This window comes from Carassius gibelio, chromosome B11 (genome assembly GCF_023724105.1).
Source record: "Carassius gibelio isolate Cgi1373 ecotype wild population from Czech Republic chromosome B11, carGib1.2-hapl.c, whole genome shotgun sequence".
NCBI lineage: Eukaryota > Metazoa > Chordata > Actinopteri > Cypriniformes > Cyprinidae > Carassius > Carassius gibelio.
Genome location: NC_068406.1, coordinates 13,259,549 through 13,272,067, shown reverse-complemented (window position 1 = coordinate 13,272,067; position 12,519 = coordinate 13,259,549). Strand labels below are relative to the sequence as shown.

General features: G+C 35.0%; 1 protein-coding gene across 1 annotated transcript in view; it reads left to right on the top strand.

The window, feature by feature from the left end:
* LOC127968161 (protein diaphanous homolog 3-like) overlaps positions 1-12,519 on the top strand; it is a 331,343-nt gene that overhangs the window by 159,850 nt on the left and 158,974 nt on the right. The window contains exons 15-16 of the mRNA XM_052569110.1: positions 1,236-1,547; positions 5,504-5,618. Of these exons, the coding sequence (XP_052425070.1) occupies positions 1,236-1,547; positions 5,504-5,618 (427 nt within the window). The remainder of the gene's footprint in view (positions 1-1,235; positions 1,548-5,503; positions 5,619-12,519) is intronic.

Here is a 12,519-nt window from a genome sequence, read left to right as displayed (position 1 = left end):
TCAAGCTAAAAGTGATGCAGTATTAGAACAGTGAGCCTTACAGGGATAGAATACTTTGGTATACAGATGAGTTCATGGTCGAATCAACGACTGTGGGGTGCACAGGTCCTGTGGCTACAAAACAAGCACAAAATAATCAGCCCTCCACCAGCATGTGTGACTTTTAATATGAGGTGTTTGTGCTGATATGCTCTTTAGGTTTTCACCAATTGTGGCGCTGTGCATTATGACCAAACCTCTCGACTTTGGTCTCGTCTGTTCAAAGGACATTGTTCTAGAAGTCTTATGGTTTGTTCAGATGCAACTTTGTAAACTTAAAATATACAACCATATTTTTTTAGATAGAAGAGGATTTCTTCTGGCAAGCCTTCTAAACATGCCATACTTGTCCCATATTTTTCTAACTGTACTTTCATGAACTTTATAATTTAAGATGTTAACTGAGGCATCTATAGAGTCTGCAGTGAAGTTCTTGGGTTTTCTGCCATTTCTCTAAGCATTAAATGGTCTGATCTAGGGGTTAATCTGCTGGGATGTCCACTCCTGGGAGGACTGGGGTCTGTTTGAATGTCTTCCACTTGTGAATTAAAATGGGTTTCCCATTTTGGCATTATTTTTGGTAAATGATAACACAGCAATAAGTCTTGTGTTGTTCATGTGAGGGTTTAGTTTCCAAAATGTAAGACCTGCCAAGGAACAGAATTTATTATTATTATTATTATTTATATATATATATATATATATATATATATATATATATATATATATATATATATATATATATATATATATATATATATATATATATATATATATATATATATATATATATATATATATATATATATATATAACTATTCCCTGATACAGCATACCATGGAATTCAAAAGGGTGAACTATTTCACATGAATATATATATATATATATATATATATATATATATATATATTGTGTGTGTATGTATGTGTGTGTGTGTGTGTGTGTATGTAATTTTGTCATCACAGGAATTTTAAATTGTGATAATATTATTAGGCAATATTACTGTTTCTATTGTATTTTTTGATTAAATAAATACAGCCTTGGTGAGCCTAAGGGATTTATTTAAAAAAACAGGGAAAAAAAAAACATCTCACTAGCAAGCTTTTGAACAGTAGAATATATTTTAAAGAAAAAGCAACTGATTAATGCATAGCATGTATTTGCTGTTTGTCACTTTTTGTCTCTTATTTTCATAGTTCGGAGCTGTTCCAGTGGTTTTACCTTCAGTTCAATCTGTCTCGGGCTTGTCTTCAACTGCCTCTTCCTCATGTCCACCTGCTGCACCTCCTCCTCCACCTGTTCCAGGAGTTCCATGTCCGCCACCGCCTCCACCTCCACCACCTCCTCCTGGCTGTGCCTCCATGCCTGGGATGCCTCCACCCCCTCCTCCTCCGTTGGGACTAGGCGGATTGACATCCTTCTCTATCCAACACATGTTGCCTTTTGGCCTAAAACCCAAGAAGGAATTCAAACCAGAGGCTTCCATGAAGCGCCTCAACTGGTCCAAGGTAACATTTTAGTCTTTAACTTCACTCAATCCACGGTGGGACAGAATCTTACTTTGGAACTTAAATGTGTTGGCGACAACAGCGTGAAACGACAGATGTTCGTGAAGTAACTGAAGGAAAGTTATTTTCTTTCTTGCCAAACGTCATTAAAGCAAATGTTGCTCCGTTGTGAAGGATTACACTTTACTGTGTGACTGCCTGCTCTCATTTCTAGGCAGATGTTGTGGTATGATGTCTTCTTAGTTGTGTTAGTTTATAACATTCCAGTTAATATTTAATCTCTGTCCTTTTTGCCACCATCATACAGATGTTTTTAAAGAATCTGCCATATGCTCCATTTCATCCAAAACCTGTTTGTAATTAGCCATTAGGAGGACACAAAGAAGCTCTTTCAAACAGCTGCTTGAGAAACTGACACCATACAATATTCATGGTTCCTGACCCAAGACTTTTATCACTCATTAACTAGAGCTTTGCAGCTCACAAAGCTAAAGACGAGGCAGCTGGTGCATCATGGGGAACATGCCACCCTGTGCCCGTCAGAAGAGCTGGACGTAGCAGAGAATGTTCGCATAATCACACACACTGTTGGAAACATGGGTTAATCGCTCCCACTGAGACGCTACTCTTAAGGCTCATGTTCAGTCCATTCCTGATTGTTTGATTTCTTTGAACATGTCCTCATGGAGCAGATTTGAAGAGCTGTTATTGGCTCAGGTATTTGGCAGGAGTGTGAAGTCTGTTCATTAATGCAGCCGGCCGCATTGATTACCCTTTCAGTCTTTATCTCAACAAGAAGACTCCATTAAACTGATCATCTCACAATGCTCTACTCTCCGCCAATGTAACATGGCTTCCTTTCAAACTACCGTATTAGATCTTAGAATACCACTAAGACGCTGTTTGTAGTCTTAACTCTTAACTCTGCATAAACAGAAAACCATGTCTGCAGTTGTGATCGGAGAAACGACAAGCAGTAAGCGCCAACTCTGCACTGCTTAAAACTCGCGTTTGAATCATAAGTTGCAAATTTAAATATGTAAACGTCTTTACAGGCTGTGAGTCAGAAATGCCAGTCTGTCCTTGCAAAGTTTGAGCTCCCCCACTTTATATAAACGGACACCGGCATTGTAGGCTACTCTCACCGGAAGCAGTCTTCAAAATACAGTCATGAAAATGAAACTTACATTTTAATATGGACAGTCACGGAATTGATCAAATTAGCATTAATTAATCAAATCAAATCTCCATATGGACCAGTATCTGTAAATGTTAAGCCGCAAAAGTTGGTTGAAATATGAATCCTGCATGTTCTGCGCATCTCCTTGTGAATGAATGAATGGCAGAGACGTGCGGGTTTGTTTACTCAATGAGGACGTATATATATATATATATATATATATATATATATATATATATATATATATATATATATATATATATATATATATATATATATATATAAACAACATCACCAGAGTCACTTCACAAGCATTTTACCATTTCATTTGAGTAAAACCAGTCAACAGTGTCAAGGTATTCATGGTAACCCGTCAAAATAAAAGTAGATTTTTACATAAAGGCATTGTGCTAAAAACATTACTATTATTTAGTAGAATGTATGTGAAACTGCTACTACTGTTGAAAAAAATTAATAAAACTTTTTAAAGAAATAAACCACACAATATTTCTTCCATGTTTTAATTTTAATAGCAAATCCCCTTTATTTACCAAAACAAAAAGCTTAAATTTCATTGATTAAAAGAAAAAATAAATTTGCATGAAACTTGTTTACTGTTTTTCATAATTATATTACTTGTAGAAAAACTTTAAACACAATTGTAAATAAGTTTAAAGAATGGCATTGCTTTTTATTTTTAGTGATAAAGAGTGTGTTTTTTTTATTAGCATATTTTTGCTTTGGTACTGAAATTGTTACTGAGAACTGTGGATTTTCACTGGTATCGGTACCGAATACTGAAATTTTGGTACCGTGACAACACTAGCAATAGCACATCAATTTAGCAAAATGCTCCTCTTTATAGTTCCTTTTCTAGCTGACTGATGAGCCTATGTACACCGAATGGTTTTTCTGAGGTAAATGTATTGTTACGTGGCAATAATTACAAGCTTTACACATTTTCTGCAGTTTGACACAGAATGAGCAATTGCATGAGACATTCATTAAGTAGTACTGTACTGTACTGCTTAGATATAATGGTATAATGTATTGTAAATATATAATAAGTTCATTTGACACTTGAACAGAGGTGCTAAAGCGATCGCACATTCATTTCGTTATGAATTTAGCCATAATTTTAAAGCTGAAACTTTTATTACAAAGTGACCAAGCACAAGGCTTATTGTGGTTACTGGAATGCAATTGCACTACAAATAATATGAAGTTCACGCATTAACAGAACACATTATATAGTCTAAGATCTTGATAACAAAATCCATATTAGTAATGATGATTATACAGTGGGTACGAAAAGTATTCAGACCCCCTTACATTTTTCACTCTGTTAAATTGCAACCATTTGCTAAAAACATTTAATTTAATTTTTGTACACACAACACCCCATATTTACAGAAAAAACTAAGAATTGTTGACATTTTTGCACATCATTAAAAAAGAAAAACTGAAATAGTTTTTCTTCTACTTAACAGTGTTTAGTAGAAGCACCCTTTTGATCTTATACATTCATGAGTCTTGTTGGGAATGATGCAACAAGTTTTTCACACCTGGATTTGGGGATGCTCTGCCATTCCTCCTTGCAGATCCTCTCCAGTTTTGTCAGGTTGGATGGTAAATGTTGGTGGACAGCCATTTTCAGGTCTCTCCAGAGATGCTCAATTGGGTTTAAGTCAGGGCTCTGGCTGGGCCATTCAAGAACAGTCACGGAGTTGATGTGAAGCCACTCCTTTGTTATTTTAGCTGTGTGCTTAGGGTCATTGTCTCGTTGGAAGGTGAACCTTCGGCCCAGTCCGAGGTCTACAGCAAAGGATCTGAATACTTATAGGACCATGTGATATTTCAGTTTTTCTTTTTTAATAAATCTGCAAAAATGTCAACAATTCTGTGTTTTGCTGTCAATATGGGTTGCTGTGTGTACTTTGAGGAAAAAAAAAATAATTTAAATGATTTTAGCAAATGGCTGCAATATAACAAAGAGTGAAAAATTTAAGGGGGTCTGAATACTTTCCGTACCCACTGTAAACGAGAATTGTTAACAGTTTTGTTAATGTCCATACAGCTGACAGCTTTTCCTGTTGTAGTTTGTTCAACTTGTGCACAAGATAGACACCGCTTTTCTCCTACTTTGCAACGTCTCCTTCATTTCGATCTTTCTGAGCTGAGCTGTGTTTAGCAGGTGTGCCGTCAAAGCCGCTATTCGGCGGAGATGAGGACTGCTCGAAACACTGTTTTTTCACCACCACTAAAACTTTGATGCACATCGTCTCAGTTTAATATGTGAACATAATGCAAAACAATCAGGAAAAAGGACTTCTCATGCAAATTTTTAAGTCATAGCGTAAATACATATAGTTGCCAGAGGCCTTTCAAAAGACTTCACTTGCATATTAAATAATTTGATCTCAAATGCGACAGTTTTAGTCGCAGTCTGGAGCCCTGGGTATCTTAAATGTGCGTGTGGCCAGTGTGTGGCAATGTGTGACTGGAGATATCGTCCCTGTGTTTTCATGTTCTGAGACGACTGAGAATGAGCCTCTCAAGGGCTGCATTCAGCTGTCACACACACTGACATCATGTAGGAGAACAAAATAAAGACCAGCAATAGAACACAGTATGAATATTTGAATAGGTTTCCTCTTTACTTTTTCATAAACCACCTCACTGTTTAGATGCCTCATGTTGCCTAGCAACACCAGCATCCTGACCTCCCATGATGTGTCATGATGATGTTTTTTCTTTGATTGCTGTTTCTGTGCAGATCTCCCCCCAGGAGATGTCCGAGAGCTGTTTTTGGGTCGTCGCCAAAGAAGAGCGTTACGAGAATGAGGATCTGCTGACCAGGCTCGCCATTACCTTCGGTACACAGAGAGCTGGTCAGTCAATGTTAACACTTCTGTGTGGTCACTGCATAAGTACTTTACTGTGTTAGCATAATCAAACATTTAAACAAAAATCTTGGGCTTCCTAGCCTTTGTGAAGTTATAGGAAGAACTAACTTTGAGTTTTTCCTTGCTGTGTGTAGCACCTGTTGCTCTGCATATCTTTTTATATAATTATATTGTTAGAAACATTCCTCATGTTTTCACTTCAGTCTGACCTTCAGAAATCACATTTCAGTTTATATTGTTTTGTTAATGTTTCATAATGTAATACAGCCCTATAAAGAGCTTAAGAGGCTTAGCTAATCATAACTTAGATATCATTAGATATAATATATGACTGTTTCATTTTGGTAGTCTATGAACTTTTTAGTTTTTGAATGTTTTATTTGAATAGTTATGTTATTTTGAGTTATTCAGAAGTATTTTAGTACATGCTTTCTAGGGGTGTAGTTAAGGATGTCAAATTTCGATCATTTCCATGATCCATCGTTGTTTAAATTAACGATCAATTAATCAATTAATCATTAACCTTAATGTTGCAAAATGCATTTATTACATCCTGTCATGCGGTCACCAGCATGAAAGGATGTGCAAAAGCCACACGCACACAAAACACTTTCTCACTTGAATTAATGGGGTTTTAGTCTGATTAAAATGCTAGTGGCAGGATTATAAAATGAATAGATGTGATTATGATCATTTGATAAAATGAAGAGAGTGTGCCATACATTTGAGGTTCCTATCCAGCACGGAGACCGCTGAATGCGGCTCTTTAAATGGTTTTGTGGTGCTTGTTGTTGTATTTTAAAACAGTTGCAGTGTTTTCAACTGACATTATGGCATTTAAAAGGAAATTATCCCAAACGTAACTGTGGCGCATGTGGCTGTGCTGCGAGGTAAGTGAACCTCTTCCATCGGCGCTGCTGCAGCAAAACACATTGTTGCTCACATTAAATCTTTTTATGTGATTATTATGACCAGTACTTAATTTGAACCTGCTGGATTCTGTTCTCGAAAATGTCAGATTTTGAATTTATGCATCCCTGCTTATTTGTTTTTAAAATCTGGCATACAGTGCATTAGATTGTGACAGTGGGTGTGTGCGTGCATACTAGGATGAGCGAGCACTTGGCTCGCGAGCACTTGGCTAGATTTATTTGGAGGCTATTGCTCATGTCTCATTTGGCACTAATCCAAATGTTTCCATATTCGCAATGTTTATATTTGAATGCTTAACTATTATTTAGAATGTAAACTAGGCTTGTACTTTACATGTTTTTGCATATAGATGGAAAAGCTCATCCACCTCATATGCGCAAAAACGTCCTTGGCAGAGTGAACCGCTATACAATTTTCTATTTAAACTGACTAGTGTAAACTTTTAAATGTTTAGTTGGCTATTTTATTTTGATAATTAACAGACTGCGATGTAAGTTTGAATTGCTGGAATACGTGTGCGCGGCAGGCTCTGGCGCGATCAAAGCGGCTGAGACATAAATAAATAAATAAAAACTTTTTCCGCAAAAGTGTTTACTTTCATTTGTGAACTCTCACAATAAAAACAGAAGATTTGTGCTCTTGTAAAATAAAGCAAACAAATTAATTTTTCAATTCATCAATTTTTTCCTTGAACTCCTGGAGCGCTCCCACACTTCTGTTTTAAATCTGTTATTTTAATTAAGTCCGATATATTTCGCATAATAAAAAAAAATTGTTTTGTGAACAATGGCGTCAACGTTTAGTGACATCATTGAACGTTCTGGGAAAACGTATGGTCAGTGTCGGTCACAGCACCTATTAATTGCTGTTTTGAATCCAACAATTATTTATTTACAAATTATAAGCTCTGATTATGACAAGTGTGGTATAAAAGCTTTGTTTATTAGAGGAATAATAGGTTAACTGTAAAATGTTAGATCGCGACCATGCCTCTGGATGCCGTTCGATCCTATAGTCTTTCATTTATGTGGCTTTATTCTTGTTGGTCACGAATTTCCACAAATTCAATAACATTTAGTCACTGTTTTTTTCCCCCTAAATCTTCACAGACTAACCATCTAATTTTTCTGGTTTATTTTATCTTTCACTTTTAATCACTGTTTTCGCATCTCTTACTGTGAGAATGTAAACATGGGAAGGGAAATGAAAGATTTAATGAATTAAGTTTTAATTCGTTCTATTTATTAATTTGTTCCCTTATTTCAGTTAAATCATGGGTTATTTAGGGAACAAAATTAATGAAACATGGACACTTGCCACTAGAGCTGCACGATTAATCGTTAAAAGATCGCGATCTCGATTCAGACACCCTCTCGATCTCATTTCTAAAAGACAACGATTGCCCGAGTCTGTTAAACCTTTGACAAAGTCTTACCGGATCATTCAAATCCGTGCGCGCACTGCCGCTGACACAGAGAGAGCTCTTACCATGTTTGGTTAAGAAACATCTTCACAAACAGTCTTTTCAACTACACAGTATTATATCTGTCTTACAGTCATTTATATTATCACAGAAATACTGGGATAAAGTTTATAGTTTAAATATAAACATTGATGTCTATATGGCAGCGATCAAAATATAACAAATCCCCTTTTGAAAGTACTGCGCTTTAAATAACGTTTGTGTCGATTGCATTGTTTCACCAATAGGTGGCGACAAGTGTCTTAATTTATTTGTCAATGAATTAATTTTTCATTCAAGAGAATCGTTCAAAAACGCTGATTCATCCAGAAATGAAACAAGTGTAGTAGGTTTATGAGTGAGTCGTTGAATCAGTGATCTAAACAACTTTTTCATCATTCTAATATTAAAAAAAACTGGGGTTTTAAATATATTATATATAGGCTACACTACCAGTCAAAAGTTTTTGAACCATAAGATGTGTAATGTTTTTTTTAAAGTCTCTTCTGCTCACCAAACTATATTTATCTGATCCAAAGTACAGCAAAAACAGTAAAGTTTTGAAATATTTTTACCATTTAAAATAACTGCTTTCACTTGAATGTATTTTAAAATGTAATTTATTTCTGTGGTGTGCAGCTGTATTTTCAGCATCATTACTCCAGTCTTCAGTGTCACATGATCTTCAGAAATCATTCTAATATGCTGTTTTGCCGTTCAAAAAAAACATTATTATTATTATTATTATTATTATTATTATTATTATTATTATTATGTTGAAAACAGATGAGTAGATTTTTTTCAGGTTTCTTTGATAGAAAGTTCAGAAGAACAATAATTGTGTGTAATAGAAATATTTTGTTATAAATGTCTTTGTCACACTTGATCAATTTAAAGAATCCTTGCAAAATAAAATAATTAATTTATATACTTGTGATAATGATAATGTTAATAGTAATAATAATAATAATAAAGAATCGTAGGAGAATCGTGATCTCTATATGAGATCAAAAAATCGTGATTCTCAATTTATCCAGAATCGTGCAGCCCTACTTGCCACAAATTAATTAGTCATAAGAACGAATTAACAAGTTGTAGGATAGTCTTTCTGTCCCGTGTCCCGCAGCCCTACAAAGCGCACAATATGAAACAATTATCTGGGGAAATTACTTAGTTACTACATTTCTATTGCTTTGCATGTTGAAGAACTTTTGTGTTGTTTCTATTTTAATGTACTTTTAAAGTTTAAATCACATTAAAAGCTTAATTTGTACATTGTGAATGAATAATGATGTGTTTATATACTGTCACCGTCACAGCCGCTCGCATGTGTTGAGTGCACATGAGCTGCACGCAGCACAACATTAAATTGGTTAACCGAACAACGACAAGTTTTTATCGATTGCATCTCTTATCGACAATTAATCAATCATTGATTAATCATTGACATCCCTAGGTGTAACGGTACACATATTCGTATCAAACATTTTCGGTGCAGGTCTTTTGTTCAGTATGCATGTGTACTGAACAGATCATTCCATTTTTTCAGGAAATTCAGACAATACATGACGTTTTGGAGCTCTCCTTTTTTGGTGTGACAGATACAAAGCCTGAATACAAGCCTCAGTTCTAACGGCAGTGTGGAGCATGAGTGAACGTCATCATTCCTCCCTCTTTAATAATAGTTTAATAGTACTAGTTACTAGTTTACAAAATAAACATGAATGAACGTCTCGTGCAATCGCTCAAATTAGTGTTTCAGTTGTGAAAAGATCATAAAAATAGTTTACAAACTTTAGAATTTAATTTTGCTCAGACAAGTCATCATTGTCTACAGCTCTTATTTGCTAAAGAAATTAAGTCTAGAGAAAAGCATTCAGAGAAATATTAGACTATATAGTCATAGTCATTATATTTTACTTTACCTATTAGTGATGTTTTAATTCAGTGTTTAAATAAAACTTTTATGAAGCAAGTTATGAAAGCCACGGTGTAAATGATTATTTCAACAACAAATATAAATTGTATAGTTTGAAGTTAATTTAAAAACTGCATTTTAAAATGTACATTTTGCATACAATTTTTAATTTGATTGTTTATTATTATAGTTAAAAATAAATAGTAATTGAATTTAAGTCTGGACTGTTGTTAATTATAACCTTACAGTAAAAGGGCTCCCTGTAGTTTAGAGCAGTAGCTTATTTATTTTATTTTTTATTGTAGTTACTTTTGAAGAAAAAGCAATTTGTTAAGTAATCCTATGTTTAATGTGTGTTTGAAAATTTCACACAATAGATGATGTTTATCTGAAAGTTTAACAATGCAAACAGGTTTTTTGTAAATGGTAGATTTAGTCTCAGGGTTGTGTTAGGGTATATAAAATACATTGTTTGGTCAGTATAAAAGTAATAGAAGTCTATTAAAGGTCCCCACAATTCAAAGAAACAAACGTGTGTGTGCATGTTCATGTGATTTATAAGGACACAAATTTGTATAGTGACATGGGTATGACATAGGTATTACAACATTAAGGTGATTTATATGGACACTCTCTGTTCAGTTCAGTTCAATTTATTTATATAGCACATTCAAAAACAACCATGGTTGACCGAAGTGCTAAACAATGTCCAGAAAATAAAAATAAAAAATTAGGTGCCACCACTGAAAAAGCTCGGTCACCTTTATTTTTTAACCTGGTTCTTGGAACATTGAGGAGCACCTGATTAGATGACCTCAGTGCTTTAACGGCAGCGTGGACATGTAAAAGCTCTGATAAATACGCAGGCGCCAACCCATTTAAAATCTTAAAAACAAACAATTAAATCTTGAAATCAATCCTGAAGCATACAGGAAGCCAGTGTAGTGAAGCTAGGACAGGGGTAATGTGCTCATACTTTTTGGTCCCAGTTAAAAGCCGAGCTGCTGCATTTTTGACTAACTGTAAGCGTTGAGATGACTTATCCAGACCAACATATAAAGAGTTACAGTAGTCTAGTCTAGATGTTATAAAAGCATGAATTACTCTTTCAAACTCCTTACGTGGCAGGTAGGGCTTGGCTTTAGCCAAAAGTCTCAATTAAAAGAAACTGGATTTTACAACAGAACTAATCTGTTTTTTAAATTTAAAAGCACTGTCAAAAATCACAACGAGATTCTTGGTAAATGGACGAACATATAAACCTAAATTACCAAGTGCATCTACACAACCACTTAAATCCCAAGGATGACCAAACACAACAATATCAGTCTTATTTTCATTAAGACAAGGAAAGTTCTGATCCGACCATATTTTTAAATCTCTCAGGCATTTAAGTAATGACAGAAATGGAGCTTTGTCATTAGTTTTGACAGGCAAATAAATCTGTACATCATCTGCATAACAGTGGAAGGTGATATTGTGCTATCTAAAAATTTACCCCAAGGGCAGCATATACAAAGAAAACAACATAGGACCCAATACTGACCCTTGGGGGATGCCACAAAAAAGAGGGGCAGCAGATGACGAAAAATATGCCCTTAATGCCGACACACTGTTCAAGTATAGATAAAAGAATAGAATGGTTGTCCTAATCGAAGGCCGCATTCAAATCCAAAAGGACTAAAACAGCAGTGACCAGAGTCCACAGTTAAAAGAAGATCATTACAAACTCTTAAAAGAACAGCTCATGTACTGTGACAGGGGCTTAAAACCAAACTGAAAATTTTCATAAATACTAAATTAATCGATAAATGACTGAGGTTTATTTAAAAACAACTCTCTCCAAGACTTTCAATAAAAAAAGGAAGTTTAGATATAGGTCTAAAATTAGACAAAATGGAAGGATCCAAGTTATTCTTTTTTAGTAGTGGTTGTACAATGGCATGTTTAAAAACAGATGGTAAACACCCTGAGCTGAGAGATTTGTTGACCAAAGATACAGTGCTTGGCCCAACAGTGTCAAAGACATCTTTAGCCAAGCGTGCAGGAATACGGTCAAGGGGGCAGTTTGTAGGACGTATAATTCCAAAGGCTTATAAATCATACAGAAAGTTTTTTTTTTTTTTTAATCTGTGAAGGGTAGGTTTAGGTGTAAAGTTAGTGTATAGAAAATACCATTTGTAAATTAATTGCTAATTAAATTAGCTAACTAAATTAATTCTATGTAGTTCCAACCCCCAACTCCCCCCCCACCACCATCAATCTGTTTTGGGCTATCGAGGTAGTGTGAACAGTATTAAGACTTCCAATGATCACCCTTCAATTTAGAAAAAACACGTTTTTACCCAAGAATCAGCTTTCAAAATTTTCTGCCTTCATCGGTCAGACTTGTAACCGTCCTTGACTGAACTACGTGTGCTTTAAAAATTAACTCGCAAACTGGTGTCAGAAACTATTTTATTTGTGATATTCCTTCTAACACTTCGACAGGAACATTGCCTGCTGCTGTTAGTACTGGGTTTCTGTACTGCTACCCACACACAGACACTAAATAAACCAAAGAGAATTAGATG